The sequence below is a fragment of the Habropoda laboriosa genome, unplaced genomic scaffold (assembly GCF_001263275.1).
Source record: "Habropoda laboriosa isolate 0110345459 unplaced genomic scaffold, ASM126327v1 scaffold9, whole genome shotgun sequence".
NCBI classification, from domain to species: domain Eukaryota; kingdom Metazoa; phylum Arthropoda; class Insecta; order Hymenoptera; family Apidae; genus Habropoda; species Habropoda laboriosa.
Genome location: NW_017100191.1, coordinates 839,415 through 864,129, shown reverse-complemented (window position 1 = coordinate 864,129; position 24,715 = coordinate 839,415). Strand labels below are relative to the sequence as shown.

At 39.1% G+C, this 24,715-nt stretch overlaps 1 protein-coding gene across 1 annotated transcript in view; it reads right to left on the bottom strand.

The window, feature by feature from the left end:
• The window catches only part of LOC108580315 (disheveled-associated activator of morphogenesis 1), a 26,278-nt gene extending 13,090 nt beyond the window's left edge, over window positions 1-13,188 (bottom strand). Inside the window, exons 1-2 of the mRNA XM_017944041.1 lie at window positions 13,108-13,188; window positions 10,494-10,601 (exon numbers count right to left, since the gene is read on the bottom strand). Coding sequence (XP_017799530.1) covers window positions 10,494-10,601; window positions 13,108-13,188 — 189 coding nt within the window. The remainder of the gene's footprint in view (window positions 1-10,493; window positions 10,602-13,107) is intronic.
• Window positions 13,189-24,715: the final 11,527 nt, after the last annotated feature.

Genomic DNA, 24,715 nt, shown 5'->3' with positions numbered 1-24,715 from the left:
AAATATAAGACACTCCTTAAAAATTTATGTTAAGAACACGAATTTTTGATAAAGTGTCTTATCTCCTTTGCTACGAATGAGAATCGCGTATCTCTGAAGATAGAGATCTGCCAGTAGGACATGCGTTTTTGTCGGGTCCCTTGCGTAGTCACCTCCTCGTGGTGGGACCTGGTAATTGGTATCCTTTTCCAAAGAAAATTCTCACTTTTGCAAAAGGATATCAAGCTAAGAACTACGCGTACACGTGGACACTCTGATTCTCACACGCGCTTGAAAGTTTGAACTTTAAGTAGTTCGTAAGATAAAGTAAGTTAATTCTAAGATAGAAAATTGAACACTATGTGCGCGTATCTTAATAAAATACCTTGAAAAATTATTCAGATTCTATGGTAGATATGAAAGTTCGATTTAACATGAAATTTTAACATCGATCTGTCAATAGCAAATTAGCAATCAATTGCCTACAAAACACAAAGTAAGATACGAATTCGCGTTTTTTCTTTTGATTCTTTCAATTTTTCAATTGCATTACGCATTATTGCAATAATTTGTATCGTTACATTTAATTCTAATTGTTTAGCAGCTTTTCTGCTGCTATCGACCCTACATTTTACTGACACTTGTCGAATCGACCCTACATTTTTTTCTTTTTTAAGTGGAGGTAGGCCGACTCAATGTGATAAACAATTGGCAACCAAACGGTGGCTCTCCCTCTACATTCGACGGATAATGTGTACAGGTATTTAATGTAATTTTTTAGCAATTTGTTTTTTTAATTCATCCAAGGCGATATATTATGAAAGTAAATTAATCACTCAATAAGTATTAACATTAGATTGTTTCTTCGATATGGCCATGGTGGTCATCAGTGACTGGAGTGCCTTAAATGTTTAGAATAATTAAAATAAAATAAATGTTGTCAACTAAAGATTTTGAACGTCATAGCTAGCTAGATATTATTTTCAATTGAAAAAAAAAATTATAAAGCACAATACTATAATCCTATGCTTAGAATGTATTTTCTTGTGGCCGCCTGACAGCAACCTGTAAATCTGGCGCGACAGTGAACGTGTTAATAAGTAAATGTTGTTCAAATTATATCGTGTTTGATATCATCTTCATTAGAAAAATCTCACCACATGTTAAAAAAAATTCCAGATGAAAAAAAGTAAAATTAAAGAAATTATATTTTTCTATTATGATTTGTGGAGCCGTGTAATCTCGTAAAGGAAACCGACTGGTATAGCGTTACACGCTTGATTGACTGCGAGCGAGATAACATGAGCGCTGCAAGACGCAGACATAGGCGTAGGACCATCTATACTGTCACTTGTAGAATCCATACTTACTGACTCTTGTAGAGAATTTACTGTGTACGAATTCACTCTCGAAACGGTACATAGGGAAATAATTTGTGACGAAGCCTGGAAACCATGTAAAACCTTTTCTCAAGACTTGAAACTACTATTTAAGACAAAAAAAAACTTCAATTTTTTCAAAATATTACTGTCCTAACCCTTTAAAATCGGTGCAACATTCGGTAGAAAATTTGAGTAAGTACACAGCCTTTAAAATCAGTACGTCTGATCACTTTATCCATGTCCATAATGTGTCACGATTATGAGTCAGTTTGGTTAAAAATTAACCTCGCCTCATTGGAAAAGAGGCGTGTGTTGTTTGATGCCTTACTCGTTCATAAGCTTTTTAACATTATCGTTATTTGTCGAAAAATATTATCTATTCAAACTTCACATACCATCTAGAAATTTCTGACGTCACACCCTTCTTTCATCCAACACTTTTCATCAATCTCTAGATTTTCTTTTCAATTCGATACACGCCTTCAAAGGGTCCATATTTTCCAATTTTTATTCCACCCGTGTATTTGAATAAAATAAACAGACATCAGAGAAACTAAAAGGACACGAATGCGTCGCGTAAATTGAAATACAAAGAAACGTTAAACAAAAGATTTCAGATCTCAGCTGAAAGAATTGAAATAAAATTCACGCGTAACAGGCGTTTCAAGATTCGATTGATGAGAAATTTTCAACGCTATTTCCTGCTCGAGAAAACGTTCGTTTCCTATGCAACGCGCGTCTCTAAGGACGTTGCCTTCCGGTCGAAACGGAATACGCAAGTGTCTCTCGTATATGTACAGATCATTTGAGATATAAGGATACCCACGCTCATGTGGCCGGGTAGGTTGTCAAAGTTGCACGGAAACACATTAGGCACAAAGGGACTTGCAAATATGACATATTGCCTTCTCTCACAGTCAGACCCAACAGAATATACTCATAAACCAATATGTAACTGGAAACCTGTTTCATCCTACATCCAGTATAGATCGTAAATGACTGAAATTGCTCGTTGTACACGTGGCGGAAAATGAAATCGATACACACCAGATCGAATTCGAAGGGGGCGTTGCAAATGTACTACGTGTACAAGTACCGAAGAAAAATGACCGGTGGATCGTTGAAGAAGGATATCTCGGCGGAGGTAATCTCTGGAGATCGCGAAAGAAAGTCATTACAGGCCGCGTTCTCTATTCTATGCATCGTGAAGAAATTGCGGATGCTTCGACGAGCGAGTGGAACAGATGGACGATGGGAAACAACGCGGTGGAAGAGGTAGGGCTGCGCCAGATAGGCACATACGCTTCTTCAGGGGCGTCCGCCTCGTAATAAACGTGGCTGAAGTGGTTCTGTGTTCTGGCAAGAAATCCTCTGGAACGTGATCGCGTCAAACTCGCCGGCATTAGCATAATTTTTTTCCGCTGCCAGCCGTGGAATCGGCCTCGAAGCGATTCCGCGAACGAAATTTCTTGTCAAACTCTTTTGCCCCTTTACGAGCTGCTTATACACCGCGCGGTTATGTACGCATGGAAGTACAACCGCCGCTACTATCTGTTCTGAAGGTTCGCAGCGCGGGAAACGCGGAGCTAAACGTTAGGAAGTGGTCAATGCTTAGAGGGGCAATTTGGATGTCGTAAAATTGAAAATTGTGATGGAGTTAGCTGTGGAGTATCCTGTGGGAGTGGCTGAAAAATTTCTGGTAATTCTAACCGCGTCTTGGAAGGGAAACGCTTGGAGGAACTATCGTTTTTCGTTAGTTTTAGAAAGGATCAATTAGCCTCGAATAACGGCCTATAGCACATTTTGGTCAAATTTGAATTAACAGTGAAGTGTGGTACTACAGTCCCTATCGATCGTTTTAATACACGTAAGTTAACACGTTAAGCGCCATGTCAGTCACCGGTGACTGACACTATACTTTCCGTTCGGACCGCGTCAGTCATAGATGACTGACAGTATACTTTTCGTTCAGGCCGTGACGATATACAATTTAAAAAATTATATCCTTCTATTAATAAATTTTAAATAATTTGGAGATCATAAAAGAATGCACCTAAATATTACTTGTTACCAAAAAAAAATTTTAATGAGTACTATTAAAGCATACAGTCTTATCGCAACCTTACACAGATCTCCGGCCGCCAGCATATCGATGAAATCGGATGTCGCGGGCTAAACGGAAAGGAAGGCAAAACAGGCTTGGCGCTTAACGTGTTAAAGATATTTCGTTAGATGGGGATGTAACGTTGAACGCAAGAAGCACGATAGGTGTTTGAAACTTATGACAGAAAGGCCATCTGTTCTGTTCGTTGTTCTAAGGCACAGAAGAAATTTATAACAACTTACCGAATACGGTGTTTGTAACTTAAAAACCGCTCTAGACTTTTATTCGAGGTTCCCATTGGAATATTTGCAAAGAAAAGCTTCTATTTGCTATTACGCACACTCGACGCGAATCACAGAGAAGTTAGTCAGAGGTGGACAGGTTGGATAATAAGAAAGATGAGCGACAAAATGCGGCGCGTATGAAGGAGGCAAAGAACGTGACGCGAAGGCATGCAAACTGAGCAACAGACGTTCGAGTTGGACTTTCTCTATCTAGGAAAAAGGTAAGCAGGGTAGCAATGTAGCGAGCAAACAATTTCCATCGCTTCTTCTTGCGTCTTCCGCTAGTGAGACGGTCGCGTATAAATTCCTGCATCGTCGATAATTGAAAGCGTCGCGTCGCCGCGAAACACGAAAAGAACGTGTGTACCGTGAGTCACATACGCGATACCGATCGTTTCGAAGGCTTTCCAGCGTGCCGCTCGCTGCCTTCTACGGTGCATTCCATCGGATCTCTCGTTCGACAGATCGAGCCGCTCGAAAAAACGAGCTACAGAATTCTCTGTGGATGCTGGAAATACGATTATGTTCCTTCCAAAGAGAGAGAGAGAGAGAGAGAGAGAGAGAGAGAGAGAGAGAGGGAGAGGGGAGAGAAGAGCAGTAGTATCCTAGGCTCCATCTTCGTCCTTTAGACACGCCCCGCGGAACCGCTGACCGGGCTTGATCGGCATAATGGAATCTACGGGTCATAGGATCCCCTCAAGGACGACTGGATAGGAATGAGTTCCTCGTGGAAGCGGACAGACGGTTCGTCCTTTTTCTCTATTTTATTTCGATTCTACGAAACGACGATGCTGCGGCTGAAAGAAACCTTCCTGAAGGTGGATGCACAGATAAGGAAAAGTGGTCGGAGAACCTGACGGGGAATGGCGAACGCTTTCTGGACTACTGATTTGGAACCGAGTTTCATTTTTACCGTATACATCTACTCTACCATGTTTCCTATCTATACAGTGTGTTTCGTTTAACTGCGAACGAACGAGCAATTTTTATTCAAACTTTCCTGTCTAATATACAGTGTGTTTCGTTTAACCATTTAAGATACAACAACGTGTCAGACTCGTGGCAAAAATTCTGATTCAGATGTGAGAAAAATAGTTATATCACTAAGAAAAATTCATTGTAATCCTTTTCGTAAGACTGAAGATTACTAAACGTAATTAATCTGTAACAGACTAGCTTTTGTTACCTGATTCGGTACGAAGACAGAAAATGGCTGACGCTTAGATGCACAGTCAGAAAAGAAATCATATGTTAAGGGGTTAACTGGAAACGCGGGGAAATGACCGTTCGAAGATATGAGAAAATCTTTATTATCAGAGCTGTTTAATCCCCTCATCCATGATAGATAGCCTAACATTGTTTTTATGACAGTTCCACATAGTCGACAGGCGTAAAAAAAACTCCATAAAAATATCCCATATGTTTATTTGAATTTTATTCAAGGAGAAAGTGCAATTAGAAATGTTTGGAGAGGTTGGGCTGGCTTTGTTCCTTGAAGCGCGCTATCGTCCATCCTAGGAATTTGTCCGTCTGCGTGCATGCACGCACTGTACACCTAACCTAACCATCTGTACGTACAATTGTTACTAATTGAAGCTGTTACGACGCAAAGGATGTCAAACGCAATTCCAAAGACCGTATTGTACGATACAGATGTATATATATACCTACAATTGTCTATTCGAAGAATAGAAATATCTTAAAGGGGCCGTACAAAGTGCGGACAATTGGTGTACGGGAGACAAAGGACACGTGTCACGTGGTTCCTGGGCGCTCAGCTGTGGAACAGACGTCGTTTCTGTTCAGATGTCCATTCGGAAATCATCCGGTGAATTACCGATGGATTTATCACCCGTCACCTGCATCCGCGATCGAGTTATCGGCCGTACTGATCTACGGTTCCGACGTTCGAGGTATCCTTCGATGGCCTCGTTTAACGCGGCCGTATGAAAATTAACCGATCCACGTCGATAAAAATGAAAACAAACGTACATTGTTCCACGAGACGGGAGCCTGAGCGTTTCTCTCTGTTACGATGAATCGGAGATTTCGCGTTTAATTAGCTGGCCTATCATCGACGCCACTGTTGCGTTTAGAGTTAATTACGCGAGGCGCCGTAGCGTGTCAGAGGTTCGCGTGAAAAATTCATTATTTTTTTAAACAGACACTCGATCGTGTAACTTCCTTTCATCGATCGAAAGCACATTTTACCCTGATTTTCCGAGTAGATAAGTTATGAAAAGAGAAAATATTCCACTCACGTTCGATCACTTCGAGAATAATCCTTTCGTCGATCAAATGTGTTGGATGTTGAAATAAAACTAGGGTAAAGTAACCAGGTTGGTACCCCTGGGGCGTGCGCCGCCGCCATCTTGGATATCGTTATAGGCGAGATCGTTTCTCCGTTTTCCTTCCTTTTCATACCGCGTAGTCGTTTCGTAATAAAATTATCTACAGCTCTAAGTAGAACTAGAAAGATCCATAAAAAATTTCTATTGTTCTTCGTCACTTAAAGCAACGAAAATTAGTCAAAAATCGAAATTTCTTCTTTGCGCCATTTTTCAAATTCATCCTAATTATAAAAATACCCGGAATTTTCATATCGGATGAACCACAAAGGACGTAATTGTGGTAATCACCAAGCACTAAAAATTTTAACTCGCCCAATACAACAGAAGTGTAGGGATGACCGAGCGTGAGTGCGTTGTTTGTATGAATGCGTTGTCTGTGTGAATGCGTGAGGGTCTATGGCCGGAGCGGTAAGGACCGGCGTGCCAGGTCGAGTGTTTGGGATAGCGCGAAAGATATTGAACGAATGTTTAGTTTTAGTAATCAGGCGAGGAGTGCGTGAGTGCGTGTGTGTTTTCTTCTAACGAAAAGTGTGCATGTATGCAAGATGACATTAGGGTGAATGCGAGGGAGCGAAAGGCAGTATGAATCCAGCGATTGATTGAGCGACATCCTTAGCGTAGCACCTAGCAGTATAAAGTATTAATAAATATAGCATAGTCAAAAGTCCGTTCGAGTTTACTATCCCTCCTCACATAAATCCCCTACAGAAGGAACCTTGAAGGTATTCTAAAAACAATAAGCTTATATCTTACTTTCTTCTACTGAAAGAAAACATCGTAAAATCTACCCATAGTATTCACGCCTCCAAAAGGGAATAACCTCTCGAGGGATTTTAACTGACAATTCACTCCTCGAATTCCGTAACCTTATTTGTACGAGCAAATTAAAGGGTGTCCGCCAAATAGAGATCCGTGAGTTTTAATCAAACGCAATCAAGGTGTATTCTTTTCGCCAGCTACGATGCACTCTGAGGATAGCCACCTTCAGGGTCCATCGATCGTTAAAAGGAAATCGAACTTTCTCAACCCTATCAAGGTGGACGTGATCATTGTCACGGGTCACGCAGTCAAAGACCCCGGATGGTCAGGCAATTTGTATGAAGAAGATGCACCAGTCCGTGACAATGCGACCTCTCGTTCGAAGTATTTCGAGTAGCGCATCTTTTTACCTTCGATCGTTCGCAATAGCCGCTGAATTATTTATCGCTTAACGGATAGTGGAAAATCTATGGCTTTGATTTTGGTTCGACACCTCGACACCGAGGATTTATCGGGACGCACTCTTGTCAGGTTTACAGCTTATCCGGAATCGATGAAAATTTATACGCGTAATATGAAAAGGAAAGAGAAAATCCGCGATCTATTTCTGATCTTTCATTCATGATCCTCCATTACGGTATTATGCGATTTCACGTTACATCAGAGTTCGCAGTATACAACAGGCCTAGTCTCACTGCACGATAATTCCTCGATCTGAATATAATGGGTCATCTGAAGCATAGAATGAGCCGGGTAACGTGAGGAATCGTTCCAGCGTCTAGTTCCTAGCGCCACTCACTTCCGGCGGTTCGCGAGTTCAGAAGAGATACTGACTGATTTACAATCCACTCGTATGCTATAATTGTATGCACGCGCGTTCATCACGCAGCCAGGAAGTTTGAAGCTTCTCCTCTAATGACTCACATCTTCGACGCGAATTCACGTCTATTTCTCTCAGCGGTTCTTTCACCCTTTCTCTACGGCGCGCTTAAGATAAAAAGAGATCGCTGTGTATTGGACGAAACAGTTATTCGACGTTGGTGCACCGAACGTTCGGTTGCTCAACCCTAGTACGATCCTCGGGTCTTTTTTGACCCACCAACTTCTAATTCTTTTTTTTTTAATAACTTTTACTGTTATCAAGTTCGTGTTTCCTTAATATTACACTCAAAGTTTATTGTCTAGGTTCATATAGCGTGCTGGTAGCAAAAATTGTTACACAAGACGGGTCAAAAAAGACCCAAAGACCTTAAGCGTATAGTCGAACAGGAAAACACACTAGGGTTAGGCTTTATGAAAGTAAAAATACATATTTTGTTGAAAATCAACTTTCATAGTGGTTAAAATGTCTGGTGCATTCCACAGCGATACTTTATTTGTGAAGTGCGAAAATAAACTAGTAAAACTCTTATTTTATTAGTTTCAAGTAAAACAGGCTACCCAATTGACTTCACTTTAAATGCTTTCAAAGGGTGAATAAGGTGGAAGAAAAAATTTTTTACAGTAGACATTTTTTCCTGCTTTCTTCGAAGTCGTCTATGTTCTTTTACATGAGATGAGCGTGAAATGATCGTGGAAATCAAATGTGAAACTTCCCTTCATTTTTTGCCATTTCTTCCATCTTACTCACCCTATGAAACCTTTTAAATTACGTAGTAAGTGCAAAAATAAATAGCGACAAAGTTTGATCGGCAAAACCTGGTACACCGCGTATACAGGGTGTTCAGCGTAACGGTCGTCACGATTTTTCAGGCACTTCTGGTAGTGTGAGAGAAAAATACTTGAAATGAAAAATCATCAGTACTTTAACGTCAACAAATTACAAGAATAAAAATTGCAAAAGTATTACTTTTTCCACGAATAATCGGGGTCGCCTTCATTCTTTTACGAACTCAATACCTCAAAGCAATCAAATATGTATTCAAATTCTTCTGAGTGTATGCATTGCAGTCTTCAGGTGTTTCATTCGTCAGAACGTCAATTACGCGTTCAGAAGCACTCCTATTGCATTAAAAATGTTTTCTCCACAAGTTGTACATCGTTGCATTCGTCTCAATATCGCCCACAATACTGTGTAGAAGAAGTTATAGAAATTAACCCTCTATGGGCCGAATATTTTTCTTGACTGTAAAAGAATTTATGTAACGTAAAATTAGCAAATATCGACCTATAAATACAGAATAACAGTGAATTCAGCAGTTTCGACAATTTTATCATAACGAATACATATTGTAACTTTGAAGTAACAACGGTTATCAAGAAAGTTACTGGTTAATAAGGAGACATTGTACAACAAGACGTTTATGCCATTTTGTGGAAGAAAGTTCAATTATTTAATAAAATATCGATATATTAGTATGTGACTTGAAAGTTACACGGGCCCATAGAGGGTTAAGGTGACCCCGATTATTTGTGAAAAAGTAATATTTTCGCAATTTTTATTTTTGCAATTTATTGACAATCAAGTACCGACGATTTTCTATCTCAAGCATTTTCTCCTCGCACTACCGGAAGTGCCTGAAAAAAAATCATGGCGACAGTTACACACTGAACACCCTGTATACGCTCCTCGTAAATAAGCGACCATTGTTGCAGAGCGTACATATACGCGTTTCGTAGTGAAAGGGTTAATTTCGCATGCCGAAGTAACGAGAAACCGCTGATTTCGTCGAATAACAGATTTTCCAGATAAATGACTTAACGACGGACTCCACCAATGATCAGAAATTCCATCCCGTGGTATGATATTACGATAGCAGATCCTTTATGGAACGAAGAAAGTGGCCGATCTTTCCTCCAACGAGTAGAAATCTCGGCTCAATTATACGGACACGGTCGAGAACATTCCCTTTCAGGATCAAAAAGTCGGGGAATCTCGGGTGGAGCACGCGCTGGGAGTGCACACGCGCCTCTTTGCATTGCAGATGTCATCCGAGCCGGCATAACGAACGTGAAAATGCTTTGCATTTATGGGTGTGTGCCTGAACCACGATAATTTCATGCGGCGTCATCTCACGACCGATGGATCACCGACTATCTTCGACACGACGTGTAAGTCGACGATGTTCCCTATTCGTTTCTTCAACGTGAAATCTCTTCGCCTACCGTTTCTCTCTCGTTCCACCTTCACTTGCGTAACTACTTCCTAATGACAATTGACTTCGTGGAAATGTAGATAATGGATCGACGAAAACAAAAGGAATGCGGAACTACTAAAACCACCGGGTTTGCGGTAAAAATCGAGTTTTCTTAGGTGGGATTTGTTAATTCTTCCCGTTCGAGCGTTCCGCTACGCCGTTATTTTCTAGTGGTTTTTGTTCGAGTATATTAGAGTCTGGATGATGGTACTGTTTGTGGAGCCATTAAGTGTGATTAACGAGGGATTTGTTGCGCAGGTGACTCGAACCGAACACCTTATCGATCGTTCCGCGGCGAAAAGAGCAAACAGAGCGCGTGTAATTTCTCTGAGAGAGATTGATAAGCAAAGTACTAGCATGTGAGACAAATTATAGAGCAACTAGTAATTACATTTGCAAGAAAGGAAGAAACGCGAGGTGAAAGATAAGATAAGTATGTCGCTGTGTTCGATGACATTCAAAGGGTTGTTAATTGAGGTAATTTTTGTTCCTCTTACCTGGAGGCAACCGCAGAAGGACTTCTTCACCCGTGATGGCATCGTCTGGCAGCGACCCACGAATTCCTTCAGGGGCTGTGGACTCTTCACTGGACAGCTCGGAATCCTCTGCGAATCAGAAAACATTCCGTCGAGTTATTTCAGTCACGGCAACCCCGGGCTCTCTGCAATTCAAAATCGAGCAATTGACATTCGTGATAAGCGTGTGATTCCGTGGACGTTCGAATCCGGAAGGTTCTCGCCGCGGAAACGAGAGTTTCCTGGAGGAAAAAGCCGTCGACGACTTTCACTAGGCCTTTTGTCCAATATGAAATTCTTTACAGTGGAACGTTATTAAAAGGAAACAGGTAAGGTAACTTGTTACGAAGCCAAGAACGTAACGCGAGTGTGGCGTAACGATGTGACTGGTTTGTCATCCGTGTCACCGACGAGTTCGTTGTACTGTCCATTAGAACTAATTCTTTCCAAAAATTATACATTGTCGCAACCGTAAATTTACTCCAGCCGGTGCACGTGATTACAATTCAATTTATCCGGTTGAATTTATGTAAGTATGCTATTTATTGGGGCGGTATTTGAAAAAATGTTTAATCGGTAGTTTAAATAAATGGTCGGTATTTAAAATGAAACTTCGGTACGTGCTGTAAATGGTCAGTAGGTCAATCCTATTACATGGATTGATACAAAATCTGTCAGTATTTTCATGAAAATATTAGTAAACGTAATAATTTGTCAGTATTTTAACACGTTGACTGTCAAGCCTATTTTGAAGAAATCTGTTCTAGACGCCAATACTTTTTTTTCAATTTATTGTATAGAATTAAACAAACACATATTAATTTTTATATTATGACTTTAATTTTAATTGCATTTTTGCAAAGAAACGCTTTCGAATTATCTCGTGGTCGGGCGTCTCCGAATAGGATGTAACTTCTACCAGCAAACTGCCAACCACGAGTTATCTCGTGGTTGGCAGTCAACGTGTTAAATAGATGGTCAGTGTGTATAATGAAATATCGTAACCTAATCAATAACTAGCCAAAAATTAAAATTCTATTGACCAAAAAACAAATTAATACCGACCAAATAAGATTTAATACTGACAACTGATTATTTATACTGACCAAAATATTCATTTAAAAAAATACTAACCAAATAAATAGAAGTATATTTTAAAAAACCTTCTTAACCCTTTGACTATGCATCTAGGCGTCAGTTATTTACTGTTTTAGTGCTGTATCAGATAAGAAAAGCTAATGTATTATAGATTAATTAAATTTGGTAATCTTTAGTCTCGTAAATTAAAATGAAAGTTGAGATTAAAATTAAATTCTGTTACTAATACAACCACTTTTGTCGCATCTCGACCAGAATCTGCGCTACGAGTCTGCCTCGTTGTTATAAGACAAGGGATTAACCAGGTACTCTTGCACATTTTCACTCAAAATATTTTGTCTTCACGATAAAAGATTGAAATATCCGGCCAGATCGTTGTTATTTGCCACATTTCCTATCCCTGTTTGCTTCAAGTTTAGAATTTTGTTATTAGAAAACTACTAAAATTGGACGATAAAGTAAACGACAATTGTGGTTGTTGACATAAGGGTTGATATGAAAAGAATACAGTAGGCACTCGTATAACACCGGGGATACGTTTCGTGTTACACGAATCCATGTTAAGTTTCGTCTAAACTATGTAACATAATAAATTATACAGCAAAGTTATAAAACTTATTGAAGAAAAGAAAGAGAAAGGAAAATGTTAAATAAGATTTTTCGTGTAATATAGCAAGTTATATGTTATTCGTCAAATGTCGGTAAAGAACAAAGAAAGTTATAAACCACTGTTATATCACATGTTGCCAGTCAGCCCAAATTAGTGCGGTACGGTTATAAATCACTTGCCATCCACCGCAAGCAAGCGGTTCGTCATCTGATGATTCTTGTAAATTCGGAATAACGAAACCAGTTAATCGTTGGGAAATGTGTAAAAAACACAATGTATCGAAAGTTTCTTACGCACCAACCTAATACCATATGTGAAAATGTCAATTCGTGTACCGTGTCATACGCACACTGTCACAATTTTTGCGTCATGTTACACGAAACCGTGTTTTACATAGAGCTCTACCATATTTTTGTAATCCAATATATAACGTTTCTCTAGGATTCACTAAGGGGTATGCTCAGTCAGGAAGTGGAAAAGAACGTGATATTTGCGAATTTGTTTTGAAGAAACTTGTAAACTTTTTACTATATAACTTACCATATTTTCAAGAAACTATCATAATTCCTTCATTAAGAAATATTACAAGCCTGCGAAATTTGAAGTAAACCGATACACTGATTTTTGAAATATTTCGGTCTTGACTGGTTTTGACAAAAAAACGCGTTTAAAGTTTCATATTAAGTACGTATACACGCGAACGAAATGTTAATTTTCGAACTCGCATAGCTCCGTAGATCGAATCAACTTGAAACTTTCAGGGAATGTGAATATGGAAAATGTCAGAACCGAAAAATTGAATTTTTCAAAATTTCTAATCGAACATACCCCGTTTAGGAATATTGAATAAATTTTTTTCTCACTACACCACTAGATATAACCACCTACAGCGAAGAACCTGGACGCGAAATTCCGCGGTCCAGTGTCCGGACAGGACTCGATGTCCTCGTTTGGCCCGGTAGAAGTCATCGCCGACCAATTCGACGATTGCCACGATCACGATCGTAATCGAGCGCGCAATTACCCGCGAATTTCACTTTTGCACGTCCCGAGCGCGCGCCGGCGAGACTACCTCTTGGTCGACGAGGCGAAGAAGCTCGAGCCGACAACGAGGTCCCTCTTATCGTGCCGTCGAATTTCTTATCGCTCACCACGAAACAAAAATAAATGAACAGTGGTAATTTCTGCCAAGCGGATTATCGTAGCAGGTATGCATATCTTCGTGGCCTCCTTCGACAATAGAAAATGATAAACGGGTATCGTACGTGGAAACGAATCTAAATAGTGTTTAGAAATTAGTTAGTTACAGGCCGTCTGTGACGGCTGGTTTGTGAAATTTCGATTTTTAACACGGTACGAGATAAGGATCGGTAATCGACCGGTTATCAATGTGTCTGTAGCGATTGGCCGTTTTACGACAGATGCTGAGCACGCTATTATCTGACGAATGCCTGTTATCTGTGTTGTGTCAACTGGTCTCTGGCGTTGGAAAAATATCAATAGAGAGACTGAAGACACAAGCACTTCATGCGAAGATTCAGCGAAATCTTCGTGCAATGTGATTAGATCAGATAGTCCGTTTCACAGATATTAAGAATGAGAAAATTAATGCATAAATAATTTGATAACCCGAAAATTCCAAAATTGCACGTTTTCATAAAGATATCCGATAATACGAAGACTCTCAATTCTTTTTATCAACATCAATTGAACTACATTTCTACAAAGTTTCAAATTTTTTGGGGAATTTTCAGGTTCTCGAAATGTTTCACTTTCTCACTCTTAATACTCTGTCAACAAGGTTAAACAAATTTAAATTTCAAATTTCTCGAAATTGTCAAGTTACCGAGCTCCCCTTATCAGTCGTATTTTGCGTCTATTCGTCACGCGTATCAATGATCTAGAAAAGAAAGGTGTACAGCCACTTTCCATACTGTCTCGAAAATTTATGGCACCCTCTTTACCGCGTTTCCCTAGGATCGTTAACCAGTGAACGTCCATGCCTAACACCTTTCTCTTGGAAAGCACGAACCTGACCACCCTGCTAGAGGATCCAGCTAATTTTTCTCGATTAATTCACCAGGTCTGAGCGACGTTTCCACGTAGCTATCACGCGGAGCAATGATTGCCGAGGGGTAATCGTAACCTTCCACGAGCCGTTAGCTCGGGCTTCGTGTAACGAGAATGTTGCACACGCATAACTGTCGCTCGCGAGCATACGAGCGCATAGTGGTCGGGTATCGTGACGTGCAACATTATCTGCTTTGCGAAATTTGTCTTCCTTCGAGTGAAACCTGCCGTATCGTGCAAATTTTGATAGTTTCTGCTTTCGTTCAATTACTGTGCGATTCTTGGAACCTTTCGAGAGATAGGCTGTGTTTAAACCCTCAACGTAATCCTCGAAAAAGTGCAATTTTGCTTAATTATTTTCTCTCACTTTTCATATCGCGCTATCCTTTCTATTTCACTGCGAAAATTCAAGTCACAGCGTTGTAAATAAATGGGAAATTTATTTCTATACGTCTAGGAAATGATTAGAAAGAATGAAATTGACACATCAAGTTGAGAAAAATGTAGGGGTTAAGGGGGTATTCTAGTTTTCGAGGTAAAAAAAGAATTATTCTTTTTCCGTTTTGTGTCTTTGCACTCCTTGCAGCCTGGAGAATATGTCTGTCGAACGATTTTTCGAAATTGGATAAATTGTAAGAGCTGTGAGGGTTTGAATGACTCGAAACCATGGCTGAAGCAGATCTTGGAAAATCTTTAAACACGGTTTCCTCGGAACCAAGTTTTTCAACACTCTGCCAAGGTTTTCTTGCAAACTATCCGACAAATTGCTTTCCTGTTTATACCGCGTACTCGGAACATCGATCGCTATCGTCTTAACCGCAATCAGGTCGATGTTTTTAAAACTTTGCTTTTCTTAACACCTGGAACTTACGAAAACCGCAGGAAAAAACGCGTTTCTGACTTTAACTCCTTGCCATTTTGTAGAAAATTTTTTTTTAAATTTATCATCCTGATCGAGACAATATCGATCGCTGTCGTCTTAACCGCAATCAGATCGATGTTTTTAAAACTTCGCTCTTTCTGGCACCTAAACTTTTACGAAAATCGCAGAGAAAATGTATTTTCGATCCATTACTATATCGTAGAAAATTTGTTTAAATTTACGATCGTGGTTACAGCGATGACACTCTAACGGATTAAAACAACGTTTAGTTCAATTTTTGTCAAGCCTTGTGACAAGCCAGCAAGGATGCTCGCACGCCATGGCATATAACTCTGAATGTTGTAAACATTCCACGTCTTTACTGTCGATTTTACGCAGCCGAAAGATGAATAAAGTTACACGTAAAGCACCAATGTTCTAACTTTTCTTGTCGCGTAGAAAAAAAAAATCATGAAATCGGCTGAAAAATCAACCGTCTAAACCCGAATACCCCTTTAAGTTCTAATCGAATTCAATTAAATTCAAATATGTAAAGTTGAGAGAGAGAATTTTTAATAACGAATGTGTGTACGATAGAAAAAATCTCAACACTCCAGTCTAATATCATGGTAACACAAGAGAACACAAGTATCCGAGGAATAATGGAAAAAGTATCGACAAACTAACCTGTAAGCCGCTTGAATCGGGGAAAGGTCCGAAGGAAATAAGTATTAAATTGAAATTCTTCAATGGCAGAATACTCCTCGAAGACGATTTGCGAGATAGGCTTGTAAACAGACTCAGCAAGGCTGCACGATTTAATCTACGACCGCCTAAATCGTTTCCTCACGAGACATCGAGGCACGCCAGCCTGTCACAGGTCGCAGATTGGCAACTGTAAATACGTTCGAGCCAGTGGTTCCCAAATTGCGCACTTATTTCATCTCTGTTATAAATAAATAACCGTTTGATCGAAGAATATTACGTATAAATTATGCAATCGTTTAATCGAGCCAGTGAATGACCCGAATTGACAGATCCATCATGTACAAACATTAAAGTGGAGGTAAATTAAGGAATGAATTCAGAGTGGTTCAAAGAGGAGACCTAATTTGCTTGCATAATCTCGTCCAATGGTGAAACGAGTTTCGAAACGATCGATTCGGAAAGAAACTACTTCGAGTTCGGCTCGCGTCGACTTGGATGAAAGAAAAACGTGAAATAGTCGTGTGATAAATGGCGTTTTAAACGAGCCGATTAATTTCATCACGAACTGATTGAATACACTTACAACGCGAAGAATATAAATTTCCTTTGAGTTGACTTAAACGCATTCGATATTACGTGTTCTTTCCCTCGTATCGCTGCAAGGTGAAGTAAAGGAAATTTATATCGATTGATAAATATACATGAAGTTTCCGCGAACGAGGTCAGACTACAGCTTTTACCTGAACGAAGATAAGGAAGATTGAAAGAAAATTCGAAAGGCTTAATTAAAGCCACCTTCTTCTTTGCCACGGCGATCTTTGTTGTTTCGCTTAAAAACGGAGAAGAAAAGAAACCGCTGCAGTTGTACGATTGCATCTGCTTAGTTTCACCGGAGAAAAGAGCAACGTATACAAGAAGATAATATTCATTGAGCCGTTCAACTTTTTCTCCGGACTCTCAGTCTCGGCGTGGACAATCCAATAACTAAAAGAACTCGAGAAGTCGAGGCGTCTAAACGAGCCAAACAGCGCAGCGTAACGACAATGGCGAGAAATGTATGCCATCGTTCGTTCCATCTCCCTCGTTTCTTTGATCATCGCCAGAAATACACACAGTTTCTGGACCAGAACTCCGTGGTTTCTGACAAGTCGACACGAGAACCATGTTGGTATCCGGAGAATTATTTAACCCTCATTCGTCCCTTAGTTTCGCATCTTAATAGGTCCCTCGGTGTCAATTTGACACGATGGTAAAAAATCAATTAAACGGAAATATAGAATTTTGTTAAATTCTACAAATAGCCGAATAATACAATTTTTTTTTTACCGGAAAGGTGTGTCAAATTGGCACGAGGGACGGATGAGGGTTAAACGAACGAAAGAAATCTGACACAGACGCCTCTTCGTAGTTCGCTGTATCCTACAGTACTAATAAAAACACACGAATTTCGATTATACCGAAGCGTACGTAGATCGCTGATGAAGTTGAGGTGGAAATTTCTTTCCTTTCGTTTCGATATCGTTCGCAAGATCATCGATTGATTAACGAGACACCGGTTAATGGAGAGCGCGTTATCAAAGACTTATCTCGCGGTTACGTCCGCTCGATTTCGACCACGGTATATACACTGGGGTTTAGAAAGCAGGCAATTAAGGCATGCCATTCGATTATATATCATGCGTGCAATTATGACATTAACCTTAGAAGGGAAACTCGCTGGATTGCAGAGATCCTAATTTCGATCGGCCTCGAGAAAGAGAGAATCGCGAACCGTTTCATCGACTGATTTATATTTAGATAGAGGATGTATTATACATACGAGGAGGGTGAGAGCACGTTTCGAATCGAGGGGCGTTTTAAACGATTCGATTGCAACGAGATTTGCACGGTGTCTTGATTGTTAAAATTCAAGGGGTAGTTTAATATCTCGACGTCTGAAGAATTTAACCATTTTTTAGTGAATTGTTTATCGGTGGAAAGGAATTTTTGCGAAATACTAAGAATTAATAGAATTATGCAGGTTCGAGTACGTACTTGCACGGTGTCTTGATTGGTAAAATTGAAGGGGTAGTTTGATGTCTCAAAGTCTGAAGAATTTAACCCTAGAGCGGTCTTCGGGTCTTTTTTGACCCACCGCCTTTTTATATTTTTAGTCATTTTTGCTGTCATCAAGTTTGCGTTCTTTAACATTATTTTAAACTTTTATTGCCTAGGTTCATACGTCGTGTTGGAAAAATTATTACACATAAGGTCTTAGGTCCTTTTTGACCCAAAATTCTTAAGTGTACCGTCAAAACAAAGAACGCAGTAGGGTTAATCATTTTTTAACGAACTGTTTTATCGGTGGAAAGGAATTTTTGCAAAATACTAAAAATTTATAAAATTATGCAGATTCAAGTATGTACAACAAAATATTAGGTTGTTGCAAAAGTTCTGTCCCCCATTTTGTTCCTATAAAGAGTCTATCGATGACTAAATTAGTCGAAGAAAATCCAAAATGGACTATCCCTAACGTTGCATCTGAGCTTGGAATTTACGATTTGAGTGTTGTAAAGGTTCTCCAGAAAAGTGGATTTATAGTTCAAAGTAAAACTTGATACCGCACGAACTGTCACCGAAAAATTTACCGCCCTTTCTGTCTGTGTTTTGCTTCGCGCTACACAAAATCCAGAAGATCTTTTGCGTCGCCTGGTCACGACGGATGAAAAGTGGGTTTTGTACAGTAACGCTCACGGAGAAGAGACATTGGTCATAACTCGGACAACGTCCTTCAGAAACTAGCCAGAAGAATTCAACGACAAAAAGAAGAAATGTTGTGTGTATGATGCAGCAGACATAGAATGATTTATTACGAGCTGCTCGATCCAAATACAACCGTCAACAATGATTTGCATTGTGAAGAATTGAAAAGAGTGCAGCGAGAAATGCAAATTAAAGGACCATCCCTTGTGAATCTTTATGCAGCAACCTAATACTTCCACCCTCTGTAACCTTATTTCTCCATCGTTCGTGGGAAGAAAAATTTCGATTGATTTCTCTTACATTTCGATGGGAGAAGCAGGAATAAATATAAAAAATTATTGTTGGAATTTGGGTAATAAATTAAAAGATGGTATTTCAATTGTAAACTCTTCTTTATTGTTTTATACGCGAGGAAGGCACGTCTCTGCGCAATCATAAGAGATCAACGAGACGCTAAAGGAAGAAGAAGCATATCAGCGTGATCCATACTAAGCAGATGGTTACTATGTTATTCTTCTATATATGTTTATATCAATCTGTCTCGGTATGTTGATCATTTTTGCTGTTACCACTAATACACTCTCATTTCTCCTAATAATCCAACAATTATTATAAAAAAATTGACTGGTAATAATGGTACAACAATATAGTGGAATGTTATAATAGTAAACAAGTACAGATAAATGAATACGTAACTTTCGAATCCACATAGTGTTATAGAGTGTTAAAAAGTTCCCAGCAATTCTTCAATTTTCTTTCTTTCAATTTTTACAGTGGGTGTCCAAATTATTAGAGCCACCTGTAAGAAATTCACGGTTTTACATTACAACGATTAATTTTCAGATGAAAACCTAGTTATACTGAATTTTTATTACTTTTTTACGAAGCGCTGATGTTTACAAATTGCAAACATACACCTGGCAATATTGTAGGCAATATTATCTGTCATATGGACGTTATTTTGTATCGGTACTACAAATCGCCACTTGAGAACAGTTTTCTTGGTTTATAGATCTTGATCATTTGAATTTTTGTTGCAGTGTTTTCATTACTTACAACGCATAGCAAATTACTTGAAATGTGTCGAGAAAAGAATCAAGGCTGTAATTGCAGCAAAAGATAGCCCTACCAAATACTAACTTCATTGTTACTTCTTAACTGTATTTTTTGCAACTACATAAGCTAAGTTTAACTGTTTCGTGTATCTTCGGTGAACAATCGTTAATTAAAAATGATCTAGCGTGAAAACCTCGATATTGTGATTTTATTTCTACAGAAAAACAAAAACCATATTTTTCGTATTGTGCCTCTGACAATTTGATCACCCACTGTATACATACACACTACCGGCCAAAAGTTTGGAATCACCTCCCACTTTTCATCCATATTAAATCTGCTGCTAATTTTTTACAGATTCGAAGTTTATCTCAATTCTACTTTTATCAATTTATCTCATATCAATCGATTCGAATGATAAAAAATTCTCAGAAATTTTTGTGTAAATTGCTCGGTGATTCCAATCCTTTAGCCGGTAGTGTACGTACATCAACACAGTTTACACGCTGTGATCCCTCGAAAATCGGCAGCGTTCATACGAAGCTTTCGCCTGGAAGGAAACCAGGTTCTGGGCCACCTACTCGAGTATATACAGCGGGTTTCCATTTGCTCGGCCATTAATTCGCGTTTCCTAATATTTCTATTAACCACTCGAGTAGTACTACTAGCTGTACACGGCGAACAAGGGTACAGCGAGGGGAATGTAGCAGCAAAGCGAGGATCGTGTCGAATCTCACGGTACCGGTTTATCCGAGCCCCGGTAGCTATTCTTCAAGACCTCCCGCCACACGGAGATACCCGACGTTAAACACTCTAGCGTGATTTGTCATCGTGGACCTCCTCGTGCATCATTCGAGAATGTTAATTGCGAACGGTGTTCGGGGACAGGCTGCACGCGATTACTTTGCTGCGCTTGATACACGCTTTCGCAAACGAAGAACAAAAGGGGGGCCCCACTGCTACGACTTAATAGACGAGATTTGCTCCTCGCATGTCGCCATTGTCGTTTTAATCGCGTTATGATTGTCGCGTGTTAATTAAAGGTTCACCTCGATGATTAAAGAAAGTGCCTAACTACTTCGCGTTGCAATTAGCGGATAGAAAAATGAAAGTCAAACGTAAGTACACCCGGTACGTTACGAGTGTTAACCCTCCTCCAGCCGCGGGCGATTTTCTATATTCTTCTGGAAATAATCGCCGGTTCAAATTTATATCCAGGCTATCGAGATTGTATAGGTTTATCGTGAGGAGATTTTTTAATGCAATGCAAAACGAAATAATCGAAGTAAGTGGAGAACAGGGAAATATTTTCATTTATTAACTTACAACAAAAATTTCGAAGACAAAAATTTTTAATGAATAAATATACTTTATTTATTAACACTTTAAGCGCCGGACCCGCTTTAAGGCGTAATGTGTGGACTAGCGATTAAGCGTTTTTACATGTTTGTTCCGGAAAAAATATGATATCCCTTGAACAGCAAGTGGCTCGATATCGTTCAAAATCGTAACAAGCACTATGTAAAATATTTGAATGGAAATTTTCTGTTTTACAAGAGTTATTTTATTTTATTTTGTAAAAGGGCATATTTCTACGAAACTCGTAAATATTGCGGCGCTTTAAGTAAAGTTTCCAACAAAATAGCTGGCGCTTCAAGTATCAACTTACAACGAGGAAATAACATTTCCCGCTGTTAATGATTTCAAAATTCAACGCGACACGATAATAGCGTGATCCGCTGCTGGAGGTTTAATTTAAACGAATATTCGAATTGAAAAGAAAAAGAAATAAAAGATGATCAGGTGATCGATGGAAAAATAAAATTGAAACAGGATCGACCAGTTTCTCCATTCAAACAATGCCAGGGGCTGGGATCACGTGTCGTTATGGTTGTTCGGTAGCGATGTTCTCTCTTACAGCGTAAAGACACCGCCGTAGGCGTTGATCCATCTTAAATCGATCGCACGCCTCGAAACACTCCATTGAATCGCTTCCTCTCGACCGTGTCCCTCTTCTTCGCAGAGTAAAACTCTCGAGTCGAAGTATCAATGTTTAACTCAGCCAGCGAAATCAAAGGACGAGAGCGATGGGAACTTGTGGAAAATCTGGGACTAGCTTTCCAACGCTAGCCAAGATACATAAATCCAATGATTTACGAGGTGGTTGAAAGGAGAACGGGCCAACAGCCATCTGTGTATACGCGTATATATATGTACATACTATTCGCTGATATATCTGTGTTGGATATTTCTGTTTAAACATTTAATAACGACAACTGGTGGAATATAGTAAATTTTATATTAGCAATTCTTCATTTATTAAGTTTATGGTAAAGTTTCCACCGCTTGTAAGTCAATGGCACTAAAAGGCACTGTGCGTTTCTTTTCTTTTTTTGAATTTTCACAATTGGTATTTATGATAGTAGGTATAGTTGGGGCCACGATATAGCGAGGTCGTAAATTAACCTCTCAAGAATCGGCATCGATTGATGTTGCGGCACTCAAGGCCGTGTGTTGCAGTCTGTTTGAGGGTTCCAACAATAAACGAATGGTAGCATATGATTTGGTACTTCAAGTAGAAAATGGTATTTCATTTACAAATGGAAAATATGTTAATATTAAGCTACACAATCTTTTTGCACTTTCTATCTGTATATAACACGAGTAGATAAACTAAGATGCTAAAGACATCAATAAGACCTTTACCTGTAACCGTACTTCCAAAAGCGGCTTCCCCCAGAGGGAGAAACCCTAATTTGTCCTAGCTGCATGCAGTTTTCAGTAAATATATTAGAATCTGTTGACTTTCGCTGGATACAAGAATTCTTTGTACGGTCCTGACCATGGTTTCAAGTACTTATCTGCTCGTATCTCTGTCAATTTTCGGGTCCCGGCAGCTAAAACATGTTTACTTTGACGTCTGACCGATTTTACGACCTCGCTATATCGTGGCCCCGACTATATGTAGCATCGATATTATATTATTATTACTTTAATAAAGATTAATTTAAATGCAATAAAAGATAAATACATGTTATCTACGAAAATACGAGGGGAACTTTTGCATAGACCTAATATTAACCCTTTGGACTCCTTTGTCGAGTGTGACTCGACATCAGTTTTATTCGCAGGTATGAACGAAGTAATTTTTAAACTGCCAGTTTAAATATGTATTATATTTTGCAATATTTTTTTCACCTGGATGAACAATAGGTGACCCTTAATGCTATTTTCAATATAATTAGTAAAAAAAATTGTTTAAATTGGTTCCTATCGAGCAAATGTCTTTTGAAGTGCATTTCAAATAAAATTCTTAAAATAATAGGGAGTTATTGAAAAGAAAATATTTTTAAAAATTTGTAGTTCAAAGGGTTAAGGGGGTATTTTGATTTGGAGACGTCATTTTTAAGCGATTTTTTGGATAAAAATTTGTTTGGGAATTTTAAACAAAAGGTCTTGAAATTGTTCGTACAGGTGTGGTCATGTTTCAAAAAAACAGTGTAATTCCTTCTAAAGGAGAAGAAATCTTGCCCATCTTTGAACTGTGCAAACTTATTTCTCACATCTTTTCACATCTCTGTAATTTAGATTTTCGTAATGAGAAGAACACCCTGTATGTATAATACTATATGTGTTATAAACTTGTACATAATATACGACTGCAAGATATTACTGTTATTAAAGGGGTATTCCTATTTGGACGAGTTAAAGAATCGATTTATTTTCTATTACATTTTCTCAAAATATAACGCCTCTTCCAGATATAATACTCTAAAAAAATGCAATAAAAACAAAACAATTTTCTGACCTCTTCAAATGGAAATACCACTTTGAAGAAAATTTCAGAAAAATTCTGGGGTAACATTTCGTGCGTTTCCCTCGTTAAAAAAAAAAAAAAGAAGCAGGAGTCGAGTGAAGAAAAGATTTCCGTGAGAGGTCTCAGAATTCGACTCCACCGGAGGCATGTAACCCCGCTTAGGAAACACGTGATGTTTATGGATTTGTAATACGATATTTTCGAGTGGCATTTGCATGTGAAACTCCGCTTCTGAAATGGTAATTTCTCCAACAATCTCCATGAATATGCTACGAGCGCGCTGGAATGCTCGTTTGCGTGTTAAATCAAAGAACCTATTATTTTCAATCGATCGCTATTATAACTTGTTGCAGTAACAAAGAATCGAGGCTTCTTTTTTTTTATACATATCCATTTATCGCTACTCTCTTGACCGAACGTTTCACTCGTAAAAAGTGGAAGTTTTGCTGTAATAACTGGTATGATGAAGTCGATACTCGGAGTCTGGCACGGGTTTTACGACGGAAAGCCACGAATTCCGAGCGAAATTCCTCTTCGTAATCCATTTGGAATCCCTTCGATGAAAAGAAGAAAAAAACAACCGAGCATCGAAATCCTGTTTCTCTTCAGGAAGTGAAACAACAAGTGCAACTTATATTTTTCAGAGAAAATTTTTAACGATCGCTTTCGAGGGATCTTATGTAAAATTGGTAGAAAGCGAGGAGCAGAAAGAAAGATCTATTTTTCTACGAGGTTAAAGAACGTCGATACAGCTCCGGATATGGAACGCATCGATCGGCTGGTACCGATAAGAGAAGGGCGCCCGAAAAAGTTTCACTCGCCGAATATCTTCGGTGAGAGTCTTGGCCAACGAGAAGGAGACACACTTGCTCCTTCCTGGAGAAAGAGAGGAGCCGATAATTCGGCTATTTTTCATCGGCCATTGTTACGAACGTTTCACCGTGCTCCGCACACGTCGCGGCAGCTGGAAATATTCTCGACTTGTCGTCTCGTGAATATCTTTTGCTGAATTACAAAAATAGGAAACGAGAGAACAAGGAGAAAAAATAGACTTGGACGAATCAATAGCCAAGTAGGTAGTGGTCCTGTACAAGGTACAGTTGATGGAAGAAATACAGAGAAGTTGTAAATTAAAGCTTCAAGAAGGTACGCTATTTTGAGGCGTTTAAAAACACCGTAGCTAACAAATTTGCAAAATTTGCAATTATCACAGAAACAGTTTTAAGAGGAAAAATCGCTTT